General features: G+C 51.9%; 1 protein-coding gene across 3 annotated transcripts in view; it reads left to right on the forward strand.

Moving 5' to 3' along the window:
- Rusc2 (RUN and SH3 domain containing 2) overlaps window positions 1-17,895 on the forward strand; it is a 44,696-nt gene that overhangs the window by 26,020 nt on the left and 781 nt on the right. For 2 of the 3 annotated variants that reach the window (XM_060378569.1, XM_021658451.2), the window contains exons 2-11: window positions 6,082-8,154; window positions 13,420-14,058; window positions 14,222-14,407; window positions 14,555-14,695; window positions 15,390-15,466; window positions 15,627-15,801; window positions 15,890-15,995; window positions 16,458-16,504; window positions 16,858-17,671; window positions 17,758-17,895. In XM_060378569.1, the coding sequence (XP_060234552.1) occupies window positions 6,150-8,154; window positions 13,420-14,058; window positions 14,222-14,407; window positions 14,555-14,695; window positions 15,390-15,466; window positions 15,627-15,801; window positions 15,890-15,995; window positions 16,458-16,504; window positions 16,858-17,671; window positions 17,758-17,895 (4,328 nt within the window). In that variant the 5' untranslated portion in view covers window positions 6,082-6,149. The remainder of the gene's footprint in view (window positions 1-6,081; window positions 8,155-13,419; window positions 14,059-14,221; window positions 14,408-14,554; window positions 14,696-15,389; window positions 15,467-15,626; window positions 15,802-15,889; window positions 15,996-16,457; window positions 16,505-16,857; window positions 17,672-17,757) is intronic. The other variant, XM_060378579.1, reaches the window with a different exon arrangement.

Raw genomic sequence — 17,895 nt, forward strand, 5'->3', positions numbered from 1 at the left:
TTAATAACTGATCACTCATAATATCATTGCTGAGATAGGTAAGATAGATCAAGAGACGCCCGTAAGGGATGAGTCAGGAAGGTGCTCTCAGAAAGCTTTCCCTGAATCTGTACATCTAGATTGCACGTCTTCATGCTGGCTGAGCCACCACTGTCTCCCCAGTTAGGTACAACTAGAAGGCTCATCTTCTGGGAGAGTGTCCTCCTTCCTTTCTGTGTCTCTCCGTTTAATTAGGAACAGAAAATACGAAGTGAGTTCATGGAGCTCAGTGTCCTCTTCACTTATGGCGGCAGTATTCTTTGTCTTGATACGAGTTTAGTCACTCCCAGAAAAGAGATCTTAGACATTTCGACATGCTCATTTGTACTTTGTGCAGGGTTTGAAGCAGAGTCAAATACCTTATTACATTATTCCTCTTTGTCTTTGCTTGTCTGAGTCAGTCTCATGTAGCCCAGGTTAGTTTGAACTGACTAGCTTAGGCTAGCCTTGAACTCTTAACCTTTCTTCCTACTCTGCAGAGTTGGGATTATAGATATGTGTCACAAATCCCAGCTTTCATTTCATTCTTAACTGATTTTTTTAAATGTTCAAAAATTAGGGTTCTTGGATCCCATCTTAATTCTGTTATTTGTTTGTTTGTTTGTTTACTTATTTGCAGAGTACACTGGCACTGAGCCATATCTCTGGGCCCCTCTTCTGCTTTAAAAGAAATATATGTTGAGTGAGTGTTTTGCCTGTATGTATGTGTGTCTGTCTGTTTGTATGTATGCATGTATGTATGCCATATGCTTGGTACCCACAGAGATCAAAGGAGAGCGTTGGATGTCTTGGGACTGGAATTTGGTTTGGTTGTGAGCCACCATGTGAGTGCCAGGAACTGAACCTGGGTCCTCCTTGAGAAACAAGCATTTTTAGACCACTGTGTCACTCTCTCCCTTTCATTACTTTTTATTCTGAAATAGAGTTACACAAAATGATGCATTGTGCAGACTGCCTTGAACTCACTCAGTACCCCGTGCAGTCCTTGAACTGTAATCCTCCTGGGTACCTGTGCCACCAGACCTAGCTTTCTAAGTTTTAAAATGAGATGGCCCCGCCTCCTTGGATACCTGTGACAGCCCATGGACTGCGGCATACATAGTGAAAAGGTGCAGTTGGGCTCCGTGACCAGTCCACCCTACCAGGCCTGAGAGTCAGTCCCTAGCAAAGAGGGGTACTTTGTGAAAATGTGACCAAGAGCCAGGTATGGTGACACACCCCTTTAATCCCGGCTCCCAGGAGGTGGAGGCAAGGCCAGCTTGAGCTACACACACCCTTAAACAGGTTTACTGCTTACAGACCTAAGGAAAATGTGCAGATGCTCATGCTTCCTAGCAGCCAGTACTGAAGGGTCAGGGTGGGATGGAGGGACTCAGACAGACAGATCTCTAAACCATAGATTTAGAGAAAACATTGCAAGAAAGATGTCTGATACAGAATTTATATTTGGCAGAATAAATTGCAGCTCAGTAATAAGGATTTTTTTTTTTTTTGTAATGAGTAAAACGGTCCACTGCCAGGTTCTAAGCTCTAGTGCTACAGATTTAATTTTGTGTCTGACCTCTGACCTGCATTCTAGTCTGGAAGAGAGATGTAAAACAACTGTCAGCACCCTCCCATATGTACACTCTGTACATTTGCTTTTCCACAAATGTATGTAGGAGCCATTCTGTGGGCTAGAACATCCTCTCCCCTCTCTCGGCTGTCTGGCTGGCCTGGAACTCAGAGATCTGCCTGCCTCTGCCTCCCTAGTGCTGAGATCAAAGGTGTACGCCGCCACAGCCTGGCTTCTTTTCTTTTTGTTCTGTTTTTGAGTTTTGGGTTTTTGGGGTTTTGGTTTTTTGTTTGTGTGTTTGCTTGCTTGCTTGCTTCGTTTTGTTTCTATTTTCAAGACAGGGTTTCTCTGTGTAGCCCTAGCTGTCCTGTACCTCACTCTGTAGACAGGCTGGCCTTGAGCTTAGAGAGCCTCCTGCCTCTGCCTCCTGAGTGCTGGGATTAAGGGCGTATACCCCCACCTCTCCTCTTTCTCTGCTTTCTTTCCTTTCTTTCTTTCTTGTTTTTTTCTTTTTGTTTTTTCCTAACTCTGTTACTTGTGAATGTCTCTTGAACATGGTGCCTTAAAGGAGATTGGGCACCCACCGAAGGTCAGGGACAGCTTCGTCCAGGTGCCTTCTTTTTATTACTATTATTTAACCTTCGATTGATTCTTTGTGAATTTCATATCATTCACCACAGTCCCACTCACCTCCCCATCTCTTCGTACCTGCCCTTCGCTCTTATAACCTCCCCCCAAAAAGAAAAAGACATCTCATCGTGGAAGCTGTAGCGCGTCCCACAGCGCACCCTTTTGTCCACACTGTTTTACTTGCAAATGTTCGTTGCACTGAGTCATTGGCCTGGTTGGAGGCCTCTGGCTTCCGCTGCACCATCAGTGCTGGGTCCTCACTGGAATTCCTCTAGGACACCCTGTTGTTGCCCTGTGTCGTGGATCCTTTTGTGGGTTTTGATTTTTGGTTTTTGAGACAGGATCTTCCTCTGTACACTTGGCTAGCCTGGGGTAGCCTTATTGAGATAGAATCCATATGCCAGTGTATTCACTGTCACAGAATATTCGTTATCAATGTCTGAGAGCAAAACCGTTTTATCACCCTACAAAGATCTCCCAGCCCCCAGCCCTGGGAAACTACGAATCTGCCTTCCCTTGCAGCCAGTCTCCCTGTTGCACATTATTATTCACCAGATAAAAGAGTCTTTTGTGGCAGCTTGTTCTTAATATTGTCTTTTAAGGTTCATTCGTGTTGCGGCATGTACTAGTGAGTCACTGCTTTTCCATTGCATGTGTATATCACATTTGTACTCATTTTTAGCTGGTATATAAAATAATGGGAAATACATTCCATTTTACTTCTCCATCCATTAGCTGACAGGTTTTGGAGTCTTGCCACTTTGTGGTTGCTGCAGATGATGTTGTTGTGAGCATCTTTACGCTAACTTCTCCGTTCCCTTCCGGTACAGGCCTAGAGGTGGGCTTGCTGGGTCTCGAGGATGAGCCTCTGTAACGTTCCGAGGGACTGTCGGACGATTGTTTTTAAGGGCCTGAACAATATGATGCCCTCAGCCGTGTGTGACGGTTCTCATTTCTCCATGCCATCATAGTACCTGCTGTTACCTGTATATTTTGGGTTGGGCATCCTGTTGGGAGTGCAGTTGTATCTGGGCTTGTATCTAGGGTCCTTACTTTCTTTGTGACTAATGATATTGCTCATCTTTGCATCTTGCTAACACACATATATTCAGTACTGGACATGGTGGCACATACTTTTAATTCCAGTTCTCTGCAGGCAGAGGCAGGTAGATTTATGTGAGTTCAAAACCAGCCTTGTCTACATTGTGAGTCCAAGACCAGCCAGAGATACACAGGGAGGCCTTTCTCAAAAGAGAAAAAAGAAAGAAAGAAATTGTGAGAGTTCTTTGTGTACTTTGACTGGAAACTGCTGTCAGAAGTATGGTTATAAAATAGTTTCTCCCACTCTGTGGGCTGGCTCTTCACTTTCATGTGTATGTCTGAGAGAGTGCCTGTAGGCCAGAAGTCAGCGTCAGGGGTCATTACTCGGGACCTTGTTTCTGAGGCAGGCTCTCTCACTGGCCTGGGGTTCATGAAGCAGGCTAAGTTGGCCAGAGAGTCCTAAGAAGTTGCCCGCCTTTGCTTCTCAGTGGTGGGCTCCCAAGTGTGCACTCTGTGCCCTGCTTTCTTAATACATATTCTGGGGATCAAATTCAGGTCTTCATGCTTGTGTGGCCAGCACTTTACTAACTGGCCTATCTCCGTGGCTCAGTTTTTACCTTTTTAGGGGTAACCTTAGAAGCAGAGATGTTTAACCGTGGGTTAGGCTTCCCATGGCTTACTCTTGGCACTGACAGTGCAGCCTAGTGGGGAGAGTTTTTGCTTGGCATACATGAAGACCTGGGTTAAGTTCTCAGCACCATGTGAACTGGGCATGGTGATCCTTGCACACGGAGGCTAGAAGACCAGGAATTCAAGGTCACCCTCCGCTAGGTATGGATTTGGAGACCACACTATGATACATAAGATAGGTCTGTCTCAAAACTTTTTTTATTCTTATTTTTTCTTCTATAACTCTTAATCCTGTCACTTAGTTTAACTTCTCTAGCTTTTGCCTTCCCACATCCAAGCTCAACACAATACGGCCTTACAAATCCAGTAAAGCAGACTGCCCCTCAGGAGTCATTTTACTGTGGTTTAACGCACAAAATTGTAATATATAACGATGTTTAATTCCAGCTTACTATAATTGTCCCTCATGCGTATAGTTGCAGGACATTTGCATTTTTCCTTTTCTGTATTTCCTGTGCGTGTCCTTGGGCATTCATAACTTGCCTGGCGCTTTGCTGTGTTCCTTTGGTCTAAATGAGTTAAACTGTGAGAAATCGGAGGTATCAAAGGTTCAGTTCAATGACTAAGAGAAAGTAAGGGATTTAGAGCCAGAGCAGGTAAAGGGAAAAAAATAGGAATCAGAAGGGAGTGGTGAGAGACTGACAGATCAGAAGTTAGTCACAGGGATCTTAGGAGAGACAGGGCCTAGATCTGACAGCTCAGGAAGTGAGAGTTTGAGAGCTTCCTCCACAGGGCCAAGAGACCAGAGGACCTCACAGTTGAGAGAACTTTACTCTTTAGAAGAAAAGCTTGGATGGAGACTTTCTAGAAGGTTCTAGGCCACTGGTTCTCAACACGTGGGCCACGACCCCCTTTCAGAGGGTTACGCATCAGATATCCTGCATATCATTACACATGAGCACATTGTAACTCACAACAGCAGCAAAATCACAGTAATGAAGTAGCAACAAAATAATTTTATGTTTGGGGGTCACCACAACATGAGAACTATATTAAGGGGTGCAGTATTAGGAAGGTTGAGAACCACAGCTCTAGGCTAAAACAAAGCCAAATTGGGGCACGTTAAAGGTTCTGACCTCTGACCTAAACAAGCATCAGGGTTGTATTAGGCCCCATGTTTGCCAGGTCTTGTGTAAGGTGTGATAGAGTGATGTAATGGGGATAAAAGTGGCCACACACACCCCATAGGAGGGAGATGTTGGCATCACCATACTTGCAGCCATGTAATACCCCCTCCACTGTGTTTATGCAGCTCTGCTGCAGTAGCTGGATATTTATAACCGGGGACACACACATTCCAGGACTCACAGAGGCCAGAAGGGTCAGGCTGACAGTCTTTAGTCAGCTGGTACAGTATGTTTTGAAATAATTTCTCACAAAATTAAAGCTGATTTGTGTGAGTATATAAGTCCAAATTTTCCCCCATGCCACTGAGGCATAGCTTCTTGTGCTGTCCAGACTTCCTTCATGGGTTTTTCTTAGTTATGTCACTATTCCACCTCTGTGGATGTGTGCATATGTGCGTGTGAGTACAAACATATGCACATGAGAGAGAGAGAGAGAGAGAGAGAGAGTGTGTGTGTGATTAGTCATTATTTACTGCTTACAGAATGGGAAGGCCTGAGAGGTACTTCAGCAGCTAAATACGCTTGCCACCAAACCTGACAACCTGAGTTCACTCCCTGGAAATCAGATGGTGGAAGGAGAGAACAGAACTCCCACAGTTTTCCTCTGACCTCTGAACACACTCTGTGGCACACACATACATACAACCACACACTGTCTAAATCAATAAAGAGGTGTGTGTAATTTTTCAGAAAGAAGGAAGGGGAACATGTCCCTGAGCACCTATATTTCCATATGTGCATCTAAAGAGGCCTGGCCTTTCTTGCAGTTGCAGACACAGTGACCTTAAAATGAAGAGGCCCCAGACCTGGACCTGCGCCGCGCAGGGAGTGTTTGTAGCGGTGCCCCACTATGTAGTTAGTCTGAGCTCTCACAACTCCCCTGGGCCCAGAGCCTGTATTCCTCTTGGATTCTTGTGCATCTGAAAATAATTTGGGGAAGGGCCTGTCCCCGATTTCCAGGGAGGTGACATTAGGTTCCCTTTCTTTTCCTCGTTCCAGGTACCAAGCTCTCCTGATGAAATGTGTTCTGCCCCACTGGGCTCCAAAGGCAGTGTCTGGTGCTGTTGATGCCCTTGCTGGAACTTTCCAGAATGGATAGCCCCCCTAAGCTGACCGGAGAGACCCTCATCGTCCACCATATCCCCTTAGTGCACTGCCAAGTCCCAGACAGGCAGTGCCGGGGCGGGGCAGGTGCAGGAGGTGGGGGCACAAGGCCCAATCCCTTCTGCCCACCCGAGCTGGGCCTTGCTCAGCCTGACCAAGACCTGGGGCAGGCTGACTCCCTGCTGTTCAGCAGTCTGCGCTCGGCTCCAGGGCCGTCTGTGCGGTCTTCAGACAGCACCAAGAGTAGGAGCCGGGACGGAAGAGGCCCTGTGGCTCCCAAACGGCACAACCCCTTCTTGGTGCAAGAAGGTGCGGGTGAGACGGGACTCGGTGACCTGTACGATGACAGCACCGGTGACAGCGCCACCCAGCAGTCCTTTCACCTGCATAGCACCGGCCAGCCCACCTTCCACCTGTCTTCTTTCCAGCTGCCACCGTCCGGCCCTGGACTGGGCAGGCCATGGAGTACAACACGCAGTCGGCCTGGAGTGGTGGAGGGGCAGGAACAGGAGCCAGCGACAACCTTGGGTACCCAGAGCAGCTCCAGCCACTGCTGCAGGCCCGAGCTGGAAGCGGAGACGATGGAGCTGGACGAGTGTGGGGGACCTGGTGGGAGCGGCAGCGGAGGGGGAGCCAGTGACACCTCTGGCTTTTCCTTTGAACAAGAGTGGAAGCTCAGTTCAGATGAATCGCCAGGAAACCCTGGACAGCCTGGCTTGGGAGCTCGGCACTGCCACTACAGCAGCACGTCCAGTCAGTCCGAGGCAGCCGACCAGTCCATGGGCTGCGCCAGCGACTCATCCTGCACCAGTTCAGACGGTGTGCTGGTCACATTCAGCACCCTCTACAATAAGATGCATGGCAGCGCCCGTGCCAACCTCAACTCTGTCCCTCAGCCCTTCTGCAGCCACTCAGACCCTGGAGCCTTCTACCTGGACCTACAGCCCTCCCCAGCTGAGTCAAAAATGTCCTGTGAGTCCCACCACCCTGAAGATGGGGACAGGGAAGAGGGCTGTGGCTGTCCTCACGCCTCTTCTCCGGAGCTCGATGCCAACTGCAACTCCTACCGCCCACACTGTGAGCCCTGCCCGGCTGTGGCCGACCTCACAGCCTGCTTCCAGAGCCAGGCCCGCCTTGTGGTGGCCACACAGAATTACTATAAACTCGTCACCTGTGACCTGTCCTCGCAGTCCTCCCCAAGCCCAGCTGGCTCCTCCATCACCAGCTGCTCTGAAGAACACACCAAGATAAGTCCTCCACCAGGCCCTGGCTCAGACCCAGACCCCAGTCAGCCCTCTGAGTATTACCTCTTCCAGAAGCCAGACGTGGAGCCAGAGGAACACGCGCCAGTGGCTTCCTCAGCAGAAGCAGCAACTGCCATGGGCCCCCCTGTACTCGAAGGGCAGGTGTACACAAATACTTCCCCCCCCAACCTCAGCACCGGCCGGCAGCGCTCTCGAAGCTATGATCGGAGCCTGGAGCGCAGTCCCCCTGTCCGCCTGGGCTCACTGGAACGCATGCTGAGTTGCCCAGTGCGCTTAAGTGAGGGCCCTGCAGCCCTAACCGGGCCTGCCTCCCCACCCAGGAGGGTTACCTCTTTTGCTGAGTTGGCCAAAGGCCGGAAGAAAGCTGCAGGTTCTGGCTCCCCGCCCCTTCGGGTGAGCGTTGGAGAGTCTTCCCATGAGTTCCCACTCATCCAAGGAGCCCGGCAAGATAGGGCAGGCCCCCCTGATGAGGGCACTCGGTGTAGCCATAGCCTACCATCCATGCCCTTGGGGCCAAGCCTGGACCTCCTTGGCCCAGAACCCTGGTCCACCCAAGTTTGTCAGGCCTCCCAGTCCAGTGAGATTCTGCTTCCTAGCCTCAGAGCTGCTGAGCAGGGCCCCTCGGCCCCGCTGATTGATCCTGGGCCTACTCTCCCAGGGAGCCCAGCCAACAGCCGTGCCCAGAGAGATGCAAGAGCTGACGGTAAGGAGCTGACAGAGTACCAGGGCATGCATGCACTCGGCACCAGCCTGGGCCTCTGGGGTCTGGCGCAGTGCTGCCCCTGGCGGGGGTGGGGACCGGGAGAACAGACTGCCAAGTAGACAGATGATTGGTACTTGGAGACTGCTGTCCTGGAAAACCCTGAAGGAACTACTGGAAGAGACAGGGCCTGTGGTCAGTTGTAGACACCCAGGGATCTGCAGTATCTAAGACAAGTGAGGGAAAAAGAGTGGGTAACACCGGTTTATTCTTTGATCATTGGTGTAATCTTGTACTAAAGAGCCTGAAACCTAGGCATGTGCCTTAGAAGGCTGAGGCAGGAGAATTGCTTGAGGCCAGCCAGCATGAGCAACAAAATGAGACCACCCTTCTTTAAGAAAAAAACAAAACAAAACAAAAAAAACCCAGAACTGAACCTTGACCCCTCAGCGCCATGTGGCCTCCCTAAGCCAGGCCTTTATTTTGCATTTCAAGAGACAGTGTCCTCAAGGAGGGACATGCAAAGGGCCGGGGGCTAAGCCACTAGGAATATCTCAGAGTGCTGTGTCTGGGAGAACTCAGCAGCTTACGTTTAAGCCTGAAGAAAGAGTAGGGGTAGATTTGTAGACACTCTTCTGAGAACATTCTAGGCTCACAGAAGTCTGCACAAAAGCGCACAGGCTTGGAATCTTGGCTTTCCAGGAACTGCAGGAGACTAATTTAGCAGCCTGGAGGCTGGGGGTGAAACAAAGGACTTTCGTCAGGAGAGCCTCTGTGCTGCTGTTGTTCGGTTTGCTTTTCCGCTTGCTCTGCGGCACATTTTGACTTGCACTTTGGAAAGATCCTTGGTGGTTTGGGTAGAAGCTGTGGAGAAGGTCTTCCTGACAGAGGCTGCCAAAGTTACTGGACTGAGAAAGTCACTAAGACTAGAATGTTCCTGGAGCAAGAGCGGCCTCTGTGTGTCCCAAGATGCCGCTTTGTTTGCTCAGCCAGGGACACAGTGAGACCCTGTCTCGGGGAGGGAAGAAAGGAGGGAATGGTAGTTAAAACTGGTCATCCGGGAAGAATGTGTGGAAGTGTAAAGTAAACAAGAGAGGCGCCTGGGGTACTGTGGTTTAAGGAGATGAAGCTGGGCTGGTGGGCACATCTGTAATTTCCGCATTAAGGAAGCAAAGGCTGGAGAATCAGTCAGGGGTTAAGATTGGGCCAATGAGAGGCCCTGCAGGTATTCAGCACTTGCCGTTGGACCGTGCAACCTGAATTCAATCCTCAGAATTCAGATAAGCGGGAAAGGAAAGAAACAGCTCTGCAGAGCGGCCCTCCGGCTCCACGCATGTACATGCACACATGCAGTGGTGATTAAAATTTGTATTTTACCCAGGCGTGGTGGCCCACACCTTTATTCCCAGCACTCAGGAGGCAGAGGCTGGTGGATCTCTGTGAGTTTGAGGTCAGTTTGTTCTACATCGCAAATTCCAGGCCAGCCAGGGCTACATTGTCTCAATTTGTTTAAATATTTTAAAAGGGGTCTAGAGAGGTGGCACCTTGTCAGTTATTACCACAGATGCCTGGTAGGCATGGCAGCCCGCAGAAGGCAGAGGCTGCCCAGAGCGAGCCAACTGTCAGCACTGGCCATCTCCAAGAGCTCTGGGTTAGACTGAGACACCCTGCTTCAGTGAATAAGGAAGATGAGTGATCAAGCACGATTCCCAGTATCAACCTGGAGCCTCCACAAGTACTCACACATACAAACATACATGCATGCACACGCACATACATACACACACCACATAGAAAAGAAAATGGGAAAGGAAAGAGAAAAAGAGATAGAAGGAGAGGGCCAGCCAGTAAAGAATTTTTACTGTACTAAAAATTTTAAAGAAATTTTTAATTTTTTTAATTTAAATATTTTTATTTAGTCACTTAGATGGTTCAGCCAATAAAGGCATTTGCTAACAGGTTGTTTGATCCTGAACTCTACATGGTAGAAGGAAAAAGTTACCAGCAGAGCCTCATTCCCAGGACCCAGCACAACTTTTCTACTGAGGCAGGTCTCCAGAGACTGGTCCTGGGTCTTCTCCCTGGATTCTGCACACCCTTTTTAAACTCGGCGCATGAGGTTATTGAATTATGAGTGGCCAAGGAAAAACCAGTTTGGGAATGACAGGAAAAAGCTGAAATGCCTCATGAGGGACCTGATGATCAGGGTCGACATTCAGAAAAGGGGGTCTTGCCAAATCCTGATAGAACAAAAGTAATAAAGCAGAGGTCTCCTTGAGTCAGCAGTTTCCAAACACATGCACAGAGGTAAAGACAGATGTGCTGGTATGTCCCAGCAGAGCTGATAGCCTCTCCTGACACCGTGAGCGCTGACTGGCTTCCCGGGGAACTCAGGAGCTGGGCTACACCCACGTTCACGATGTGCTGTGGTCTCTGCTGAGTCCTGTTAAGAACCTTCTCAGAGAAAAGGGAGAAACCTTGTTGGGTATTCGCAGACGGTAGAACTAACCCCTGTTCTAAACTCATTCTTCTGCCCCACGCCTTATCTTGAGAACAGTGAGGAGGATTTGAGTTTGGGGTCTCCCCCTGCCTCTGCCTCTGTGCTCGGGCATGTGTAGACACATGCAGCAGAGGACAGCGTTCTCTTTTTTTGTTTTTTGTTTTGTTTTTGAGACAGGGTTTCTCTGTGTAGCCCTGACTGTCCTAGAAACTCTAAACCAGGTTCTCCTCAAACTCAGAAATCCACCTGCCTCTGCCTCTCCAGTGCTGGGATTAAAGGCGTGCGCCACCAACACCACCCAGCAGGTTTTTTTGTTGTTGTTGTTTGTGTTTTAAAGATTTATTTATTTACTTATTATGTATACAATATTCTGTCTGCATGTACACCTGCACACCAGAAGAGAGCATTAGGTATCATTATAGATGGTTGTGAGCCACCATGTGATTTCTGGGAACTGAACTCAGGACCCCTAGAAGAGCAGCCAGTACTCTTAACCTCTGTGCCATCTCTCCAGCCCCCTCCCAGCAGTTTTTTGTTTGTTTTTTGTTTTGTTTATACGGTATTTTCTTAAAGAGTAGGACTAAATAGATGATTCAGATATACTCTATCTAAATGCTAATGAAGCTGTCATTGTCATAAAGCTACGGTTGAGAAGAGTCCGTTCAGCCTTGAAGTGTGGTTAAGTGGAAGGAAGATAGGCCTCATATTTCTGTACTTGTACCTAATAAGACTGTACTTTAAAATGGGGCTAGAGGAGGAAAACTGCAGTGAGCTCAGTACAGGGCCTGCCTAGGTACAGTAGACTAAATTCAGGCCCCAGTGGGGAGAGAAGAATTCGTGAGAGACTGGCTACCGTGAGAATTTGGAAGAGAGCCACCTAACTCATGGAAGCTATGGGTACCTACATGCCTGAGAACATTGTCTTTATTCTTTGACCAATAATCACAGGAGATAAGATAAATTTATTTTTCAGAAAATTAGATTTATATAAGGTGATTTGAGATTCATTCATTTGACTGTTTGGTCCCTACTTTCCCAGAAATCCTGTGATAAGTAACAGGAAGCACACGAAGAAACAATTTCTGGGGCCAGGGAGATAGCTCAGAGGTTAAGAGCACTGGCTGTTCTTCCCAAGGTCCTGAGTTCAATTCCCACCAATCACGTGGTGGCTCACAACTATCTATAGTGGGATCTGGTGCCCTCTTCTGGCATGCAGGCAGAACACTGCATAAATGATAAGTAAATCTTTATATATATATATATATATATATATATATATTTTTTTTTTTTTTTTTTTTTTTTTTTCCCAACACTTTAAAAGAAAGAAATGAAACAGGGTGAGAGGCTTCCTTGGCCAGAGGTCTGACCAGGAAGGGTGGTGCTAGGATCTCAGGCAGGGACAAGTACAGGGCTAATGATGCTAATGAATATGGTATGATAAAGGGCTGGCTGCAGTGTGACTGGAACATAGCAGGAGGGTGAGTGTCCTCTGGGCACTGAGGTTGTGAGGGCGCAGTTTGACAATCTCCCCCGAGCGTGATTCTCAGACACTTCCCTGAGGCTGCGTACCCATCCCTCGTGACTCACTGATGAAATAAGAAAGAGCCTGGCGAACCCAGCCTGACGTCACTGTGTGTTGTACTGTGATGCCGTGGAGAACACTGGCCCACAGAGCCAGGCTCCGGCTTGGGCAAAAGTCTGCCTCTGCTGTTTCCTGTTGAGTGACCTTAACTTGAAACACTGACTTAAAGCCTCTAAATTTCCCTGATCAGTCTGTAGCAGGGTGGCTCCTATTTGTAACTCCAACACTTGGAGGTTGAGGCAAGGTCAATCTTAGCCACATAGCAAGTTCAAAGTCAGCCTGAACTACATGAGAGCCTGTCTCAAAACAAAAGTAAGTTGAGTCTCTTGATCTGTGGAGAAATGAATTCCTGCCTGTTAGAGTTGAGCCACGCCCAGGGGCCCAGGCCCTGTAAGCGTATGTGGCGCCACCTTGTGTTCATTCCAATATCTGCAGCACGAGCAGTGGACCTCAGTTTTAAGGAACACTGACCTGAAAACTTGCTGGAAAAAAAAAAAGCAGAGCTGGATAACACATCCCTTTTCAGGGAAAATAGACATAGCTGTTGAAGTTCCCGTGAGAGGATCGTGGAGAGCAGGATCGTGGCTGCGTAGAGACAGAAAGGCTGGTTTGGCTGCAAGTGTCTTGCTGCTGCATTTGCTCAGAAACTAAGGGGTGTGTGAGTGAGTGGATGAGGGTGAGGGGTAGGTGGGAGCTTGAGGTTAGCAACTCTGGGAGACTGTAAGCGGCTCTACAATTGACAGAAATGGAAAGGCATCAGGAAGAGCAGGCAGACAGATGACAGTAGACACGGCTTGGGAGCGGTCTTTCTAGCAAGGCTGTTTTTGTTTAAAATAAGAGCAAAGCCCCACAGCAGGGCGGTCAAGAAGGCGAACTTCAAGCTGTGGGCTCGGGAGCCGTCTGTGTGAAAGGCTGAAATACAACCTCCTTTGCAAGAAAGGCTGTGCTCCGTGAGGTAGCACCTTAACACCTCTGGAGTTCAGAGGGTGGAGAGGCAGACAGTCCAGACGACAAGGCACATGGCATGTTTACAAGGAGGAGCAGGGTCCCTCCACCTGCTCCTGTCAGGCCCGTGAGCCCAGGCTTGCCCGCAGTTTCCGTGGGGTATCGTCTGCTGGCCCTGCTTGTCTTCTCACGCAGGTTTCGGTGTCTCTGTCTCAGTGCTTCTCCATTCCTGTCGCTGCAGGGGGTGGCACTGAAAGCTGGCCGGTCCTTCGCTACAGTAAGGAGCAGAGGCCAACCTCGCTGCCCATCCAGCCCTTTGTGTTCCAGCATCACTTCCCGAAGCAGCTGGCCAAGGCCCGGGCCCTCCACAGCCTCTCCCAGCTCTACAGCCTCTCGGGCTGCGGCCGGGCACAGCAGCCTGCCACGCTGGTCATCTCCACTGCTCAGGGCCCAGCCCCAGCTCCCTCAGAAGAGCCACAGGCATTCACATCCCAGACCACTGGCGGAGGTGCCAGAAAAGCTGGGCCTGAAGTGGAGACCTCCAGGCCATCACCCCTGGGAAGCTACTCCCCAGTCCGGAGTGCCGGCCCCTTTGGGCCTAGCACTGACTCATCTGCCTCTACCTCCTGCTCTCCCGCTCCTGAGCAGGCCACAGCAGCAGAAAGTCTACCCCCATGGGGCTACACCTGCCCCACTGTTCGGCCTGCCATCTCCCAGCAGCTGCAGAAGGAGGACCAGAAGGTTCCGACCTTGGCTGAGTACCGACTTCATGGTACAGGAAGCTTGCCACCTCTGGGCTCCTGGAGATCTGGCTTTACCCGGGCAGAGAGTCTGGCTCGAGGAGGTGGTGAGGGCAGCATGGCCTCCAGGTCCAGCAATGGTATGCATCCGCAGCCCAAGCAATCCCACCTCTCCTTTGAATGGTCTCGTATGCTTTCTGCAGGGGTCACATCCACAGTGTCTGCAGATGTCAATGCGGGCTGCTGTGGGGACATGAAAGGCTGTCTCCTTCTAACTCTCCCTCTCATCTGTTCTGCTTCCAGCCAACCATCTCTCCCCACAAGCCCTCAAGTGGCGGGAATACAGGAGGAAGAACCCATTAGGGCCACCTGGTTTGTCAGGAAGTCTGGATCGAAGGCCACAGGAAGCTCTGCTGGCCCGCAGAAACCCCATCTCTGAGTTCCCCGGCTCTTTCGGCACTGCCAGCCATCTGAATTGCCGGCTGAACGGTGTGTAGCCAAGACCCCTGGTGTACCCAGGGCTAGTGGGAAGGGCGGGGGAAGGGGCCAGTTGGCCTTAGCGGGTGTAAGGCACTCAGCTGAGCCAAGAACACCTGGGAAGAGCCTCTCGGGATATTGTTTTTCTCTTCTTTCCAGGTCAGGTTGCAAAGCCATTATCATTGACCTGCCCTGACCTCCAGGACCCCTTTTCCTTAACTGAGAAGCCTCCAGCTGAGTTTTGTCTGTCTCCAGATGGCAACTCGGAGGCCATTTCCATTGATATACTTCAGAAAAAAGGTGCCTGTCAACACCCAGCCTGGTCCAGGCATTGGTGTCATTACCTGCTGTCCCTGGTGCCCTGCTAGCTGATCCTCCAGAACGCCTCTGTCTAAAGCCCAGATACCAACACAGGGGGCTGTGAGCGTTAGGGGAGAGCTGTGGTGTCGTGTTTGTGTAGTGTGTGAGTGAGCGAAGGTCGTGTGCCAGGAACCTAGGAATCAGTCTCCGGCCCTCTCCTCGGCAGATCCAGCCCACTGAAAGAGACTGACACAGGATTTTAGGTTTTTGCTGGAGCCTGGCATGGTGGTATGTGCCTTTTAGTCCTGGCACTTGGGAGGCAGAGCCGGTGGGTCTCAGTTCTGGGCTAGGCTGGTCAGCTCCAGGACAGCCAGGGGTACATAGTGAGTCCCTGTCTTAAAACACTTGACTGGGCATGGTGGCAAACAACTTTAATCCCAGCACTTGTAAAATAAACCAGCGTAAGTGTGGGCCGAGGGGCGGGAGCTTGGCAGGGGACGAGGGAGAGTTGCTTGTAGAGCTAAGTGAGACACAAAGGTCAGCGAGGGGAGAGCCCTCCGTGAAGAGAAGAGCCAACTACTGAGATGACAGGGCAGTGAGATGCTGGGTGGGTAGGGACAAGGGTGGGTGGGGCAGCTTCTTCCCACCAAGGGCTCAGCCTCCACTGCGTGAGTCTCATCAGTCTTCCTCACAGGGCTGGTAAAAGCTGTCAACACGGCTGTGGACCTTATCGTGGCCCATTTTGGCACAAGCCGAGACCCTGGCGTCAAGGTAGGGTGACTCGGCCCATGTGCTGTCACTCCCCCTTGCTCTCTTGAATCCAGAGCCTGGAATTGGAGCCCAGGGATGGAAATGGTTGGGGGTGGGGGCAGGAGGGCTTAGCACATGAGAACAGGTCAGGCTCCTCATTGCTGCCCTCTTGTGTCTGCAGGCTAAGCTGGGGAATAGCTCTGTGAGCCCCAATGTCGGCCACCTGGTCCTCAAGTACTTGTGTCCTGCCGTCCAAGCTGTGCTGGAGGACGGGCTCAAGGCCTTCGTACTAGATGTGATCATTGGCCAGCGTAAAAACACGCCTTGGAGCGTGGTGGAGGCGTCCACACAGCTAGGTAACACTAGATCACGACGCTGGACTCCAGACTGAATTTAGGGTTCCGGAAGTTACAAGTGTGACCCTCAATCCCGTCTTCTCCCCAGGCCCGTCCACCAAGGTCTTGCATGGCCTTTCCAACAAAGTCAGCCAGTTCCCGGAGCTCACCAGCCACACCATGCGCTTCAACGCCTTCATCCTCGGCCTGCTCAAGTGAGTGTGCGCAGTGGCCCAGCAGCCGGCCCCACCGGCTGCCTCTGAGGGGCCAGCTGCCTGGCACCAGACAGAGGCATGCCTGCAGCGTCCAGACAGGCAGTGCACCACCACCCTCGGCGCTCTTCCATGTTCACGAGCCCCTGTCCCGGGTCTGCAGACTGTGACCCTCTCAGCCCCAGCTCCGCTTCTAGCTCTAGCCGCTCGCTCCCCTTCCCCACAGCCTTTCCTCTCAGTGGTCACCCTCACCTATGCAGAGCCCCTCCATCCGGAGGAGAGATCACTGACTTGTGACCTCGCTCGCCCCATTGACTTTCCAGAGTTGCAGTACAGGGTGACCCAGGCAGCGCCCACCTGCATGCTCCTCTGTATTCCTCCCTGTGTCTGCCCCTGTGCGCCCTGCTGGGGCCCCACTGTCTGCCCATACCCACTAGACTCACCCTTTGACCCGTCTTTCTGCAGCCTCCGGTCCCTGGAGTTCTGGTTTAATCACCTGTATAACCATGAAGGTAAGGCCCACACCTGCTCTGCTTTACCAGCTCGCTTCAGGAGGTTGGGGACCACGTAGCCCTTCCTTCTCAGTGTGGGGCCTCCGCTGGAGACCTTCCCCGGCTTCCACTTGACTTAGAGCCGCCGGCGGCGGCGGCAGACCGAGACAGCCTAGCAGTTAGGGTGGCCATGAACTCTGGCACTTCTAAGCTCAGAGCTGCCCTCTCAGGTGGTGGCTGTCTACGCTGCGTCCTGTGCAGGCTTTGTGCAGACTGCGCAGCCTGTAGACGTGCGCGGTGGCTAGCGCAGGTGCTTCTCCGTGTCCTCAGGCCGGGCGGACTTGCGTGTGTGACCTGGCCCTCTCTCTCCCTAGACGTCATCCAGACCCACTACCAGCCGTGGGGCTTCCTGCGTGCGGCTCACACGGTCTGCCCTGGCCTCTTTGAGGAGCTGCTGCTGCTGCTCCAGCCCTTGGCCCTGCTGCCCTTCAGCCTCGACCTGCTGTTCCAGCACCGGCTGCTGCAGAGCGGGCGGCGGCAGCGGCAGCTCCGGGAACTGCTGCGCGTGTCCCAGGACCTGCTGCTGTCTGCACACTCGACCTTGCAGCTGGCCAGGGCCCGAGGCCGCGACGGCCCTGGAGACGTGGGCAGGACGGCCCCGGGGGAGCGGGCCAAGGGTGTGGGGGCCTCCGAGGGTGGAGAAGAGGACGAGGAAGACGCAGAAGAGGCGGCTGTGGTCGGGGGAGGCTCGGAGCACGGCCGCTGGGCCCGAGGCAGTCAGGCCGGCTGGTGGTACCAGCTCATGCAGACCTCCCAGGTCTACATCGATGGCGCTGCCGAGGCCTCCAGATTCCCTCGCAGTAGCAGCAGTGGCGGTGAGAGAAAGAAAGGAGTAGGCAGTGGGGGGCCTTCCCCGGCCCCGCCGCCTCGGGAGGGGGTAGTGGAAGGGGCTGAGGCCTGCCCCGCCCCCGAGGAGGCCCTGGGCCAAGAAAGGGGCTGGCCTTTCTGGATGGGGAGCCCCCCTGACTCTGTGCTAGCCGAGCTGAGGCGCAGTCGGGAGAGGGAAGGGCCTGTTGCCCCACCAACGGAAAATGAGGAAGGGACCGCAGAGCCGCCCCCCGGGGGCATCAAGTGGGGGCACCTCTTTGGTTCTCGGAAAACTCAGCGGGAAGCCCGGCCCACTAACAGGTGAGAGCCGCTACTGGCTTAGGCAGTGGGGAGGCCCGCCCGGTGTGAACGGGGACGCGGGCTGAATGGTCTGTTTTTTCCCCTAGGCTACCCTCGGACTGGCTGAGCCTGGACAAGTCTGTGTTCCAGCTGGTGGCCCAGACGATGGGGGCCAGACGGGAGCCGGAGCCCAGGGAGAACCCGCCGGAGCCCCGCTCTCCAGCCCCGCCTTCCAAACCTCCGTG

Source organism: Meriones unguiculatus, chromosome 1 (assembly GCF_030254825.1).
Source record: "Meriones unguiculatus strain TT.TT164.6M chromosome 1, Bangor_MerUng_6.1, whole genome shotgun sequence".
Lineage (NCBI taxonomy): Eukaryota > Metazoa > Chordata > Mammalia > Rodentia > Muridae > Meriones > Meriones unguiculatus.